Raw genomic sequence first — 15,657 nt, 5'->3', positions numbered from 1 at the left:
TGGTAATGTTTGTATGAATGGGCATCACATGTCAAAACTATAGGAGAAACTGAAACAAGAAGAAGCCCGGTTTATATTGCCCTACAGTCTGCTAGACAATCAACACAGGCATGTATGATAATATCCTAAAGCTCACAGAAATGCTTGTGATGTAACAAAATACCAGAATAACTGCAATTAGTTGTGGGTTAAAATTTCAATAAGGGCGCAGCTGAATGCCCTGACACGCTACTGAGATCAGTGGAACAATGCGTAAGACATGAAATGGTACAAGAAAATTAATTTTTTGTGTCATAGGTCTGTGCATTTTAATTTGTCATTGTTTCTACCTAGCAGTTATGAGGTAAAATGTGTCAATATTAGAAGACAATTTGTAGAAACTTGTGGAACAGGAAATGTAACATTTAATAGAGGAAGATCCTCTTATGCTGAGAATTACTTATTATTTACTGAGAGGCATCTTCCTCCAAATGTTGTTTTAAGGAAAAATTCCAAGGAAATTTGTTAATGTGTAGATCTAAAATTAATTTGAAATAGAATGTATGCCAAGAAATTCAATGTGAATGCAAAACACATAAATACCATAAGAATCACCATAACCAACAGCAAAGCCGAACTAAAACTTATATTTCTCCCTTCCACCTGATCATCTGAAGATGACAGCAATTTTTAAATATATTTCATCAATGAATGCACCCAGCTGGATGCCTGAAAGCAATATGTACAGCTATATCACTAGGAAACCTTAAGATCAGACAATATTCATGATGAGTGATTCAGAAATACCTGTTAGACCATTAATGGATTAATGCTTTTCTGGAAGTAGTACAGTAAGGTAATGCATGCTAAATGGCGGGAAAGGAGTCCTCTAGTCATCAGTCTGAATTATTTTACAATACACAGTACTGTTTTCAGAGGGAAAATTTGTATGACAGTGGTTATCACTAAGTGGGATCCAGAAACATTGAGTACAGGGTGAGGCAAACCTCTTGGGTAACTCTGGGCATGTGGTGAAGGTTGCTGGATCAGACAATAATAACGCAGCACACAATGTACCAAATATTTATGCAGTAGATGAGGGGTTGTAACAGTCTCTGGTCTAATTTTTCGTTATGAAGTCATCAGATAGTTGTGCATCTTTGTCAACACAAAGTTTTTGATAAATGTTACACACAACTGCTAGATCTATAAAGTTCACAGAAAATAACATTTTGAATATGTGAAGTAAACTGCATGAATGCAATTGTGTGAAAGTGAAAGCTGATAAGAATAAGGCTATGATTTTAATTTCTAGCCTTTGAAATATTTTACAGTTCTTGTGGTGAACATTCCAGTCTACAACAGTAACTTCTTGTCTTTATTTTAAGCTTTGTCTTTTGTAACTATCAATGGAACCCATTCAAATAAGCTGGGATGTTAATCCCACAACCCAGTCCAAATAACTGCAGGCTCTGAACATTTTCACCTCATTGTTGATGGAGCATTAAAACTTAATCTTCCCATCTTTCTTCTCTGCCAAGGCAGGATTCAAACCTGCAACCATAGCGGTCATGCAGTTCCAGACTGAAGCGCCTAGAACTGCACAGCCACACTGGCCGGCTAGGTGATCTGTACCTTCATCAAGACAATGTAATACCTCATCAGTCCCAAATTGTATTAGTACAGTCAGAGGAAACACCTATGGATAGTAGGATGCTCATGTGGATTCCCTAGTCATCTGAGGTAAATCCCTATCATTAAATGTTGTTTTTGCATCTTGCACAGAGCTCTGAGCAATTTCTGTCAGTGGTGAGGGCTGATTGAGAGATACTGGTACAGGAGCTCATGCACGTAGATTGCAATACCAATAAGCCTGAAATAAAGTTGAAATCACAAAAACTCATCAAGGCTCTGGACCTAACAAGGTCCATGTCAAGTTCTATATGATTTTAAGTTAATTATCTCCATAATTTACCACAGATCCCTGACAAGGTCCGTGTCAAGTTCTATATGATTTTAAGTTAATTATCTCCATAATTTACCACAGATCCTCAGTGATTTCAATAGATAAAATCTACAAAAAAAGTCGCAGAACTTATCAGTAGAACTACTGGCTGTGTCAAACCTTTTTTTATAGAACTGCAGAGTATATACTCAGTTCAAATAGAATAACTTACTTGGAGTGTAATGACATTATCCGTGAGAACCGACATTGATTCATAAAGCATCTATCACTTGAAATGCACCTCCTATTCTTGAAACATGATCTCCTAAGAGATGTGAACAAAGATATCCATATTATTTAGTATTTCTACATTCTCAAACAGATTTCAATTCAACACCCACTATGACACCTTCAGAAGAAAATATTTTTATATGAAGTACAGTACCTAGATATGTTTGTCAGAATAATGAAACAGACAGAATGCAAATTCTTACACTAGATGGAAGGTCACATTCACTAGATGGAAGGTCACATTATGTCACACAGTCACTATCAGGCGTGTCACAGAGAAGTTTGAGCAGATCATGACTGTTCACATTTTATATTAATGATTTAGTGGGAATTATACAGTTTTAATGTCAGAAGATTCTTTGCAGGTGACACAATTGCATAGAAGGAAGTATTATCTAATGCAGAATCTTATATTCGATGGAGGGTCACACACTAATACACAAGCAACATCAGTTATGTAACACAGAAGTAAGATATAGGGTCATTACTATTGATTTTATACCAGGTGTCTCTCCTAAGAGTCACTCATAGGCTGCCTTTGCCCACCCAGACTGCTGCTGCCATGCAGCACTGCTATTGAGTCATTACTGGATTACTGGTTATTCTTGACGTTTTACTGTCTCTTTTAATATATATTCATAAAATGAATATCAGGCTGGACTAACTTTGGACCCCACTATTGAATGGTCATATAAAATTCTGTTTTCAAAATAATTTTGTTTGTAACAGGAAACAAACAGACACTTTTCATAGACAGTGGGCATTGCATAAAACATGTGATGAGCAGTACTTGTATGACATGACTTCATCTACACATTGCAAAAGTGAAACGGCAAATACCTACTGTAACACCAGAGAAAAAGCACCAAACAACTCTTAGGAGCAACACACTGTACATTAATGATTTAGAGCATAGTAGTAGTAGTAGTAGTGGTAGTAGTAGTTTATTCACACAGAGACAATACATATTGCATGGATTTTGTCAGAAAATATGTATAATAAAAAGTACAAGACTGTGTACAGTACCCTACATGATACAAGAGTGTATAGTATGAGGGTAATCCCAAAAGTAAGGTCTCCTACTTTCTTTATAAGAACATAGACCTGTTTATTTCTACAATGGTTTACATCAGTTTACAGCTTGAACATTTAGCTATTTTTTGAAAGAATCACCATTTCTGTCAATGCATTTTTGTGATGCTGTGGCAGTTTTTGTATGCCCATGTCATACCAGCTCGCCGCCATGCTGTTCAGAAAGTTATGAAACTCTTCTTTCATCTCGTCGTCGGAGCTGAATCACTTTCCGGCCAAATGTTCTTTTAACCTAGGGAACTGGTGATAGTCACTGGGCGCCAAGTCAGTAGTATAGGGTGGGTGAGTGATTATGTTCCACTGAAATTGTTGCAGGAGAGCAACGGTTTGCCGAGTGATGTGTGGGCAAGCGTTGTCATGGAGAATGTGTACACCCTTGCTCAACATTCCTCTTCTCCAGTTCTGAATTGCCCGTTTGAATTTTTCAGAGTCTCACAATACCTGTCAGCATTAATTGTGGTCCCAGCGATTCAGCTGTGATGACAAGGTGACAGAAGAGGTTCATAACTTACTGAACAGCATGGCGGTGAGCTGGTATGACATACGCATACAAAAACTGTCGCAGCGTCTACAAAAATGCATCGACAGAAATGGTCATTATGTTGAAAAATAGTTAAATGTTCAAGCTGTAAACTGATGTAAACCATTGTAGAAATAAACAGGTCTATGTACTTATAAAAAAAATAGGAGATCTTACTTTTGGGATTACCCTCGTACCTGACCCAACTTCACATTCAAAATTGCATATATAATTCTAATTAGAAAAAGTGTAAGAAAAATGTATTTCATATGGAATCCATAGTTTACATTTACATACAAACAAAATCTCAGCTGCAACACTTATGTTCAAAGCATACATTCACGTCATAGCAAGCACATGGTTAAAAATCTTCTTGACAGATAGTAAATGAATATACTTATTTGTTACAAGTTTGTTACTGGTATTAATTTACACTGTAATGGCAGCAAGTCATTAAAAGTTTGGACACTGCTTCCTTAAATGAAGACAATTTTTTTTTTTTTTATTTCTCTTATTTGTGCCGGAAATCTGTTGTACAATCTAGTACATTGAATATTTGATCATTTTTGTGCTCAAGTGTGTTTATTCTTTTTAAATGAATGCCATTGCAGATTCTTGTTTTTTTTTTTTTTTTTTTTTTAACAATGAAGATCTGAAGCAAGTTTTGAAACTGTCAATTTAACTTTTTATAATAACTGCACTTTTTGTATATAGAGTCAGAGAAAAGGTAGAAGATTTAGCTGTTGAAATAATTGTTTGGTTGTTTGGAAGCTGTTAGCTAGAACTATTGGTAATTATTATAATAGCTTGTTTTTACACAGTGAAGATGGTTTTTAGGTTTGTCTTGTTATGATCTCAGAAGTTGATGCCGTGGGTAATATCAAAATGGATGCATGAAAACTAGACCATTCGCTAAACTATATACTACAGATCTGCTATTCTGCTTAATACACACAGTACTAATTACATGTGCTAAACAAATGGAAATATTTTCCATTAACATTGGTAGTAATATCTGGTCTAATCTTATAAAAATACTATACTGGTGCAAAACCTGTCAAGTAGTTGTTAATTTAAAGTGAGAAATTTTAAGTCACTTACTTAGTGAAACACAGAGATCTAATAATCTCTGACCATGCAATTAATTAATAGCAGCTAAAGTTATTCTATACCAATACTGGCAAGGAACAACAAGTTGATGTATAAGGCGCAACTATCAAACAGGTTATGTTGTGGTAAAGCTATGATTTATAAGTTGGATACTGGCAAACAGCAAATTTTTGACAAAAGAGGTTTTTCATAAAACACTGTTCATGTCTTGTTTCTAATATACTTTTCAAGTGTGTATGATCCAAAACAGCTTGAACCACAACAGAACATCAGGCATGTAAAAAGAAGGGCACTTTGAATACTGATAAACTTATTTATTTCACAGGAGGGTTTAACTGAAATTTTGAAATACCTCAGGTGGCAGGTGCTGGAAGAATGATTAGCTTTTGCAGATCTACTTGCTAAATTCCTTGTACCTGTTTTCAGAACAAAACTAAAATACATGGTACTACAAAAGGTATCCTTTGGCATGCACTTCAAAGTATATTGGAGAATATAGATGAGCTAGATATAGAATAAATCAAAAACATATGCTATGACTAACAATTGGTATACATTTGAACTAAAAATATATACAACTTCACGAAAAGTATAACAAAACAAATTTACATACCTTTAAGTATATCTTTGTTTCATATTTTTTGTTGCCTTGTTTGTGGAAAAAGCTTCCTGACAATGAAGGTATATGTTCAACTGTGCTCCATACTGAGGTGTTAAATTCACAAATAAATAGTTCATCAGACAAAGAATAATCACCAAATAAATTGAGAGCAACATTCTGATCATCTTTCCAGTGAACACTTCCATTAGCATGAAATAAATTTTCTTCCAAGTACAATCTGGAATTATTAATATAAAAGAATTTGTACTGAATTAAAAGCACTGAAATGGAATTAACAGATAGTAAAAAGAGTTTATTACATAAGTTACTACCAAAATCAGGTTTTTACTGACACTGTGAACACAACATTAAATATGAGTTGATATCATTATCTACCTTCCTGAGGCAGCAGTTGTCTTCCAGTTCTCAAAAGGAGTCAACAACTCTGACATTCCAGACACCATAACAACAGTGTCATATCTGTACGATGCTCCAAGTTTTACACTGATTGCTTCTGTAGGACTCCATTCCAAGTAAGCCTGTGATTCAAAAACTGGATCTGCAATGGTATTTCAAAATCATTTATATGTGTCATAAAACTAGACATAAAAGATTCTTGTGTTTGCTACCTGATGAGTTATCCTAAACTAATGTGTGAACTCACTACAAACTCCCATATATATATATTAAATTGTTCACAACAACTATTAAATTTCTAGAGGCACAATATGTTACCTTTTGCAGCAAAGAGGACTCCTGCATTAATTGAGCGACCGGGATATGAAAGTTTAAATTTGGCACTGTAATTTAAGAATGCAGAGTTATCATAACGAGCAAATATAATGAATTTTTTTAATGGGTCTCTATTAGCATCCCATTCTATTTCCACACCAGCTTCCTTCATTGTTGGTTTGTTGAGACCTCTTAGCAGCAGGTGTATATCTCTGCTCCTGCAAAACAAAAATCAGTGGTAGAATGTGAAATGACATTCAGTTGTATCACATTCATTTACTTATTTGTTCACATTTTGTCCAATAAACCATGATTTAGCACATTGTTTGCACATATGATGTACAACAAGTCAGAGATAACAAAAGTAATTTAGAATAGCTAATACAGTGTAGGCTTCCACTGCTGGCATTTCCTTCAGTTAAAACTTCTGGGGTAAGATGCCATGGTTCATGTATAAAACTGCTTCCTAACATTTACGTAGTTGCACAAAGTTACCAATTATCATTTATCTAAATATACAGAACATAACATAAAGCATACATATGAGAAAGGACATAAAAAATGTTAAAAGTTAAACTTAGAATATGATATGGAATATAAATAATCCAGGAGTAAAGATAACAACTCACTGAATAAATGAGGCATTGATTTGTCAACAGTGTAATGTAATAGGCCAATATTCAACAAGTGAATAATACAGTACACACAGCCAGTACACATCAGGATATAGAATAATTTCATTATGTAAACATACATGTAGGATGATGTCCCAATTTTTCAACTTATAACTCTGTATAGTGATATGATAATTAGTTGACAAAAGGAAGTAACTAAATGGAATTCTATTTACTGATGAACTTGCTGTTCATAAAGTAAACAACTTTTGGTTTATGAGTTTTCAGTACAAAATGTATGTAATTTAGTATTAGATTTGCCACTGTTATAAGCAAGTAAAATATTAATTTATTTTTACTGAAAATTTGCATATGGTAATATTAATTGCTCATCATATTCATCTTACTAGGGTTATCATACAAAAACTCTGCATTTTATGAAACTATTCATATGTCTGTGTTTCCTGTTGACCCCATCATCACATGTGATTTCATTTTTAAATGTTAATATTCACTGTAAATCACATAAAATACTGATTGTAATAATACCAAAAATACAATGCTGTATAAGTGCCAATGTTAGACCAATCAGGTGAAATTATTATTTTAATAGGGTCAGTGGTTGATGTAAGAAATTTGGCATAGTTTTATGAATAAATGAAGAAGATCAACAGGATATGCGTATTGGATGCTTCTTATTCCAAAGAATGGAAACCTAAATTTTGTATAAGAATCCAGTTAAAAACCAAAAAGATACATGTGTTGGACTTCTGCAGTAAACAAGAACGATGTAACAACTAGATCACAAATATGAACACTTTCAATATGTCATGGCAAGTAAGAACAGAATGGTTAATGGTTTCCTGCTTGAAGAACTATTTTGCTGTAATTTACAGGTAACTCTTCTACATTTAGAATACAATGCATTGTATGAAATGATATATACATTAGACAAATACTTTTTTGCTCTAGAGTCAACATACATATGCTTCCTCTCGCAACCCCACATGCACACACACACACCTGTAACACAATGTTGTGCCAGATGAATACACAATGCTGGAACTCCAGGTACACTTGGGTATCGCATGGAGTGGGTGAGAGGGGAACAGAGGCAGGAACAAAATGGGGAGTTGGGGAATGGTGGCTGATGGCTTAGAGGGAGGCAGAAGATGTACAAGATAGAAATGCAGGAGGGTCAGGCAGCAGGTTCACAGGATTGGAATGTGACACATGACAATAGAGACAGAGTGTAATTATTTCAGTCAGAGATGGAAAATAAATAATTTAGAAATACATAAATGATTGTTCTTGCTATGTTCTGATACATGTGGTGCGTGGTAGAAATGATCTCAGCGACAAATCTAAAGTGTTCAGTGAGAACTATTTACGTGTGCAACAACAAGGATGCAGTGCGAATGCATTTACATCTGTTGGATGAATGTTATGGAAACAAACACTCGAAACTGATGTTTCACGACAATTAATCTGTAAAAACTCACCACATGTCATAAAGAAAGCATGTAAACCGTCTGAGGATGAATCACAATGATTCAAAACTGGTAACGGTATCCTTTGAATAAAGGAACTGAAAGTTAATTTGTGGCAGGTTGCTGTCCTAACACCATCAACAAAGAACTCTGTCACACACCATTCAGTATCAGGGTCTGTATCAAGTAACTGAAATCACCTCACTGGTGAATGTAAAGCTACAGCTTCTGATACACACAATGGCAGTACATGTTGGATGTGTTTGTTCTTTTCAGCATGCACTACTGTCATTATTTCCATTAATAACATCAGTCATGAGAAAGTGGGAAGGAGGTAATAGGAGGAAGCAAGGATAGGCTACAGCTATGCTAGCTACTTGGACATTGATGTACACATTAAGGCCATAGAAGTGATGTGTATCTAGAATTTCTTGGGGTTTTTGGGGTTTATTAGGTGCATGAACCATGGACCTTGCCATTGGTGGGGAGGCTTGTGTGCCTCAGCGATACAGATAGCTGTACCGTAGGTCCAACCACAACAGAGGGGTATCTGTTGGGAGGCCAGACAAACGTGTGGTTCCAGAAGAGGGGCAGCAGCCTTTTCAGTAGTTGCAGGGGCAACAGTCTGGATGATTGACTAATCTGGCCTTGTAACACTAACCAAAACGGCCTTGCTGTGCTGGTACAGCGAACGGCTGAAAGCAAGGGGGAAACTACGGCTGTAATTTTTCCCGAGGGCATGCAGCTTTACTGTATGGTTAAATGATGTTGGTATCCTCTTGGGTAAAACATTCCGGAGGTAAAATAGTCCCCCATTCGGATCTCCGGGTGGGGACTACTCAAGAGGATGTCATTATCAGGAGAAAGAAAAGTGGCGCTCTACGGGTCGGAGCATGGAATGTCAGATTCCTTAATCGGGGAGGTAGGTTAGAAAATTTAAAAAGGGAAATGGATAGGTTAAAGCTAGATATAGTGGGAATTAGTGAAGTTTGGTGGCAGGAGGAACAAGACTTGTGTCTGTATATGTGTGGATGGATATGTGTGTGTGTGTGTGTGCGAGTGTATACCCGTCCTTTTTTCCCCCTAAGGTAAGTCTTTCCGCTCCCAGGATTGGAATGACTCCTTACCCTCTCCCTTAAAACCCACATCCTTTCGTCTTTCCCTCTCCTTCCCTCTTTCCTGATGAGGCAACAGTTTGTTGCGAAAGCTTGAATTTTGTGTGTATGTTTGTGTTTGTTTGTGTGTCTATCGACGTGCCAGCGCTTTCGTTTGGTAAGTCACATCATCTTTGTTTTTAGATATATATATTTTGTTGAGCGTTTATATAAGTCTGTGAGTGCGGACTAGTTGTACCAGAAGACTTTTGATACCTTGCCTCACAAGCGACTATTAATCAAATTGTGTGCATATGGAATATCATCTCAGTTGTGTGACTGGATTCGTGATTTCCTCTCAGAGAGGTCACAGTTCATAGTGATAGACGGTAAGTCATCGAGTAGAACACAAGCAATATCTGGCGTTCCACAAGGTAGTGTCATAGGCCCTCTGCTGTTCCTGATTTACATAAATGATCTAGGTGATAATCTGAGCAACCCCCTTAGATTGTTTACAGATGATGCTGTAATTTACTGTCTAGGAAAATCATCAGATGATCAATTCCAATTACAAAATGATCTAGAGAGAATTTCTCTATGGTGCGAAACATGGCAATTGGCACTAAACAAAGAAAAGTGCAAGGTCATCCACATAGGTACTAAAAGAAATCCAATAAATTTTGGGTATATGATAAATCTCACAAATCTAAGGGCTGTCAGTCTGGCTAAATACCTAGGAATTACAATTATGAGCAACTTAAATTTGAAAGACCACATAGATAATATTGTGGGGAAGGTGAAACAAAGACTGCGCTTTGTTGGCAGAACACTTAGAAGATGCGACAAACCCACTAAATAGACAGCCTACATTACACTTGTTCATTCTCTGCTGGAATATTGCTGTGAGGTGTGGGATTCTTACCAGGTGGGATTGATGGAGGACATCGAAAAAGCGCAATGAAGGGCAGCCCGTTTCATGTTATCGTGCAATAGGGGTAAGAGTGTCACTGATATGATACCCAAGTGGGGGTGGCAGTCACTGAAACAAAGGCAGTTTTCTTTGCAGTGAGATCTATTTACCAGATTTCAACCTACAACTTTCTCTTCTGAATGTGAAAATATTTTGTTGACAACCACCGACATAGGGAGAAATGATCATCATAATAAAATAAGAGAAATCAGAGCTCAAATGGAAAGATTTAGGTGTTCCTTTTTCCCACCCACCATTCGAGAGTGGAATGGTAGAGTAGTATGAAAATGGTTCAATGGACCCTCTGCCAGGCACTTAAGTGTGAATTGCAGAGTAATCTTGTAGATGTAGATGTAGATGTAGATGTAGATGATATGGCTGCAGATGGACATTCAGGTGTTGGCAGATGACAGGTACAATGTAATTCAGGGGTTATAATGTGTGAGTAAATTTTATTCTTGTGACAGGTAAACAGTTCTTTGGGGTATACCATGCGGATTTTTGTTGTACTACTTTAGGAGTTTGTTCTGATTTCCTATGAGTTGTAGAGGATAGGCAATGATGTGTGTTTATTTTTCATGTACTGTAAGCAGCATGTAGTTATGAGTATTTTCAGATTGTATATGTAGATGGCACATGGCAGAAGATGTGACTCACAGTTAAAATGTGATGTATCATTTCAAGGTGCACCATGTCACAGAAACATAAGAAAAGGAGCCATTGCTAGGAGTGACAGGAGTGGAACGGTGCCTAAGGGACATCCTTGCACTCCAAGTCTACACTGTGTATACTCAGTATATGATCCAGTAGCAGTTATCGCAAATTGCTATGAGCAATAATGATCTACGGGAACCGAACAATCAGAGCTGTGGGGCAGAACAATACTACTAAATGGTACAAAGTGTGACTTTTGGGGGAATCTTTTCTGCTTCCAGCATTTATAACAGGGGCTACAGCTCTGAACCATCTGCTACTGTACTTGCCTGATAAACTTTTAGCAATATTACCAGCTAAGAACCTGACCTACCTAAACAACACCTTGAATCCCACCCACTCAATTCTTTGGATGAGTTTACAGAGGCACAGAAGGGGTGTTTTAGTGCAGTAGAAATCTTCCAAGATATTCAACATACATCACAGTAGATACCATCACAAAATCATGGTGATAGGGATCTCATCATCGAGTATTATCTCTATGCTATTTCTCACTTCTGCAACCTGTGTCTGACTGTCTATGGCAGAGAACCACACATCCTGTCAAAGTCTCCATTCACCATATAACAACCAAGTTGGTCACCCAATGAGTTTATGCAGTCATAAGTTCATAAGTCATTGTGCATTCTGAGCTGGACTGGACTAGTGGAAAGACAGTGTAAAAATTTAAATTGATATAGAAGGAGAAACATAAAAATGTACTATCAAATACCTAAGAAATTCACAGATTTGATAGTGGAGGAGTTTGGTGCCAACACTTGTAAAAGCAGACATCACCATCCAAGGCCAGTTGATTTCCTGTGAAATTCCACTGTCATGGGCAAAATTATGCTGAGGCAGCACTATGCAAGACACCAGCCCTGAGCAGTGATGACCAGTGCTATCTCAGGCCATCCACTAACGCTGCACTGCCTTGGCTTCTATGTGAATAGAGGTGTGACCTGGTTATAACAATCTGGACAAAATTTGCCACAAATACTCACCACATCAGATGTAGCTAAGTCTGTCTTCGATGGCTGCGTACACTGAGAGCTGCTCCACACCAACTGTCCATCTGACGTGGGTCACCCAGCCTTGTCTACAACTCATTGTCACCTCACCTAGCTGCCAGTCTGTGTCCCACTCCTAAGTATGATGTTGTCAGTGTTTCAGTGGGTGCCATATGAATATGTCCTCCTCTAAGCTGTCATCAATCAGCTCCTTGTTGCCTCCAAGGAGTCCTCAATTTGCAGTTCACACCTAGACCTGCCTTGCACCTGACCCACTGCTGCTGGCTGTTGGTATCCAGTGCATATGCACCTGGCTGTCACTGGAACACCTGACTTAGCCATGCACCACAAGGCCACTGATGCTGCAACTCTGCCTGCTGCTGTCTCTGCATGACTAACATGCCACCTTGTGTTACACTGAGGTGGGCTCAGCCACATGGACTCAATACACACTGTCAAAATGCTGTCAGTGGCTACTCTACAAGTTCTTGCTAAACAACATATGATGTTGATTTGGCTGCATTTCTGGTTCCACTAGTGCTAAGGGACTGGTCCCCCACACCTACTACACTGCTCACTATCCTTAGTCGATATCCTTTCATTTCACAGTGTAAATAGCCAATTGACCACAATTGACCATTCCAGCACCACAAAATAGTCTGTCCTGTGTAAGGCTCTTCATCTCTGAATAACTACTGCAGCCTACATCCATTTGAACCTGGCTACTGCATTCATCACTTGGTCTCAATTCACAATTTTTTAACCCCCCCCCCCCCCACACACACACGCTGCCACACTTCAGTCCATTATGAAATAAACAATTCCTTGATGACTCAGGATGTATCCCATCAACTGATTCCTTTAGTCAGTGATGTTGTGCCATAAATACTGCTTTTCTTCAATTTAATTCAACATATACTTGGTAGTTACTCAATCAATGTGTCTAATCTTCAGCATTTTTCTGTAACGCCACATTTCATAATCTTCTATTCTCTTCTTGGATGAACTGCTTATTGTGCATGTTTCACATCTGTAAAAGGCTATATTCCAGACGAAAACCTACAGAAAGAGTTTGTACCACTAAAATTTATGTCAGATGTTAACAATTTCAAATGCTTTCTTGCTATAGCAAGTCTGCATTTTATGTCCTCTGTTCTTCAGCTGTCATCAGTTACTTTGTTCCCCAAATAATAAAACTCGCCTTCTACCTTTATTGTCACATTTCCTATTCTAATTCCGTCAGAATCACCTACTTTAATTTGACTATATTCCATTTGTTAACATCTAGTATAGATTTAAGTGTCAGGAAGTCGTTTCTGAAAGTATTTGTATGGAGTGTAGCCATGTATGGAAGTGAAACATGGATGATAAATAGTTTGGACAAGAAGAGAATAGAAGCTTTCGAAATGTGGTGCTACAGAAGAATGCTGAAGATTAGATGGGTAGATCACGTAACTAATGAGGAGGTATTGAACAGAATTGGGGAGAAGAGGAGTTTGTGGCACAGCTTGACAAGAAGAAGGGACCGGTTGGTAGGACATGTTCTGAGGCATCAGGGGATCACAAATTTAGCATTAGAGGGCAGTGTGGAGGGTAGAAATAGTAGAGGGAGACAAAGAGATGAATACACTAAGCAGATTCAGAAGGATGTAGGTTGCAGTAATTACTGGGAGATGAAGAAGCTAGCACAGGATAGAGTAGCATGGAGAGCTGCATCAAACCAGACTCAGGACTGAAGACCACAACAACAACAACATATTCCATTACCCTTGTTTTACTTTTGTTGATGTTCATCTTATAACTTCTTTTCAAGACGCTATACATTCTGTTCAGCTGCTCTTCCAAGTCTTGGGTGTCTCTGACAGAATTACAATCTCATTAACATATCTCAAAGATTTTTTCTTCTCCCTGAACTTTAATTTCTAAAAAGGAAGATTATGATTTAATGTCCTGTCAACATTGAGGGCGCCAGAGATGGAGTACGTGCTCTGATTGTTTCAAGGATGAAGAGTGATTTAGGGAAATCATGGAAAATCTAAATGTGGATGGTCAGACACCGATTTTAACTGTCACCATACTGAATACAATGCCAGTGTGCTAACCACTCCATTACCTTCCTTGGTTTCAATGTAAAAATTGAATAACATCAGGGATAGTCTACAGCTCTGTCTCACTTCCTTCTCAGCTACTGTTTCTTTTTCATTTTTTTGACTCTTTATAACAGCAGTCTGTTTCCCCTTCAAGTTGTGAATAACCTTTCACTCCCTGTATTTTATTCCTGATACCTTCATAATTTCATAGAGTGTATTCCAGTCAGCACTGTCAAAATCTTTATCCAAACAAATGCTGTAAAAGTAGAGATGTCTTTCTTTAACCTATCACCTCAGATATGTCATAGGGTCAGTACGGCCTTGCATCTTCCTACATTTCTCCATCCAGAACCCAAACTGATCTTCAGTGAATATGGCTACTACCTGTTTTTCCATTTTCCTGTGAATAACTATTAGCGCACAGCCTTCTTTCAAATTGAAATTATTACATTCTTCTAGATGTCTTAGGGTATTTCACCTGCCTCATATATTTTATGCATGAGATGGACTACTTTGTTGGGCATGCATATTACAATTATAATATTTAGCAAAGTTACAATAAGTCTTATGGTGGTAGAAATCATTTGCTCATGAAGTAGTGTCAGTCTACAGAAATGTCATACCAGATCGTGCAGTAATCATGCTTATCACACTAGTCAGTAGCTCAGTAAATCAGAATGCATGGCAGCCACTAACCAGATACATGCCAGTCCAGGTAAACAGGAGCATCAGTTGTTATTCACACCACAGAGACAGAATCAGATAGTAGCAGATAGCACAGGGAAACAAAAAGAGGGTAGGTCAGCTGCTGAGCAGTCTTACATTGATATGCTGCAATATTTAACATGGCTAGCTAGCCTGCAATACCATCAGTTTCCCCGCCTGAGGCACCCTCACCAGACATAGGTGATATTATATCGATACCTTCCATTTGCATGCCTGGTGAGGTTATCAAAAAGCCAGTCAGGTAGATGTTGTAATTATTGACTTTCAAAAAGCATTTGACTCTGTATCATACCCAGGTTATTGAAAAGTGTGATCATATGGGGGTATCAAATGAAATTTGTTACTACATGAGAATTTCTTGGTAGGGAGGACACCTTACCCTTGGATGGGGAGTCATTGACAGATGCAGAATGAACTTCTGGCCTGTCCCTGGGAAAATGTGTTGGGACTCTTGGTGTTAATTCTGTATGTTAATGAAGGGGCAGACAGCATTATTAACAACCTTTTGCTGAGGATGCAATTATCTATAACAAAATACTGCCCAAAAAAAGTTATGCAAACATTCAGTCAGGTCTGGGTAGGATTTCAATGTGGCTGAAAACCTGGAAACTATCTTTAAATGCTCATAAATGTAGACCTTTTCATTTTCGAAATGCAAAAGTGTAGTATCCTATGTTTACTGAATTAATGATTCACAACT

General features: G+C 37.6%; 1 protein-coding gene across 1 annotated transcript in view; it reads right to left on the bottom strand.

Moving 5' to 3' along the window:
• Nucleotides 1-15,657, bottom strand: part of LOC126249021 (uncharacterized) — a 712,654-nt gene that overhangs the window by 465,871 nt on the left and 231,126 nt on the right. The window contains exons 26-28 of the mRNA XM_049950623.1: nt 6,274-6,488; nt 5,935-6,097; nt 5,551-5,776 (exon numbers count right to left, since the gene is read on the bottom strand). Of these exons, the coding sequence (XP_049806580.1) occupies nt 5,551-5,776; nt 5,935-6,097; nt 6,274-6,488 (604 nt within the window). The remainder of the gene's footprint in view (nt 1-5,550; nt 5,777-5,934; nt 6,098-6,273; nt 6,489-15,657) is intronic.

Source organism: Schistocerca nitens, chromosome 3, assembly GCF_023898315.1.
Source record: "Schistocerca nitens isolate TAMUIC-IGC-003100 chromosome 3, iqSchNite1.1, whole genome shotgun sequence".
Lineage (NCBI taxonomy): Eukaryota > Metazoa > Arthropoda > Insecta > Orthoptera > Acrididae > Schistocerca > Schistocerca nitens.
The sequence above is the reverse complement of the archived record's forward strand: the minus strand, read 5'-3'. Positions and strand labels throughout refer to the sequence as shown.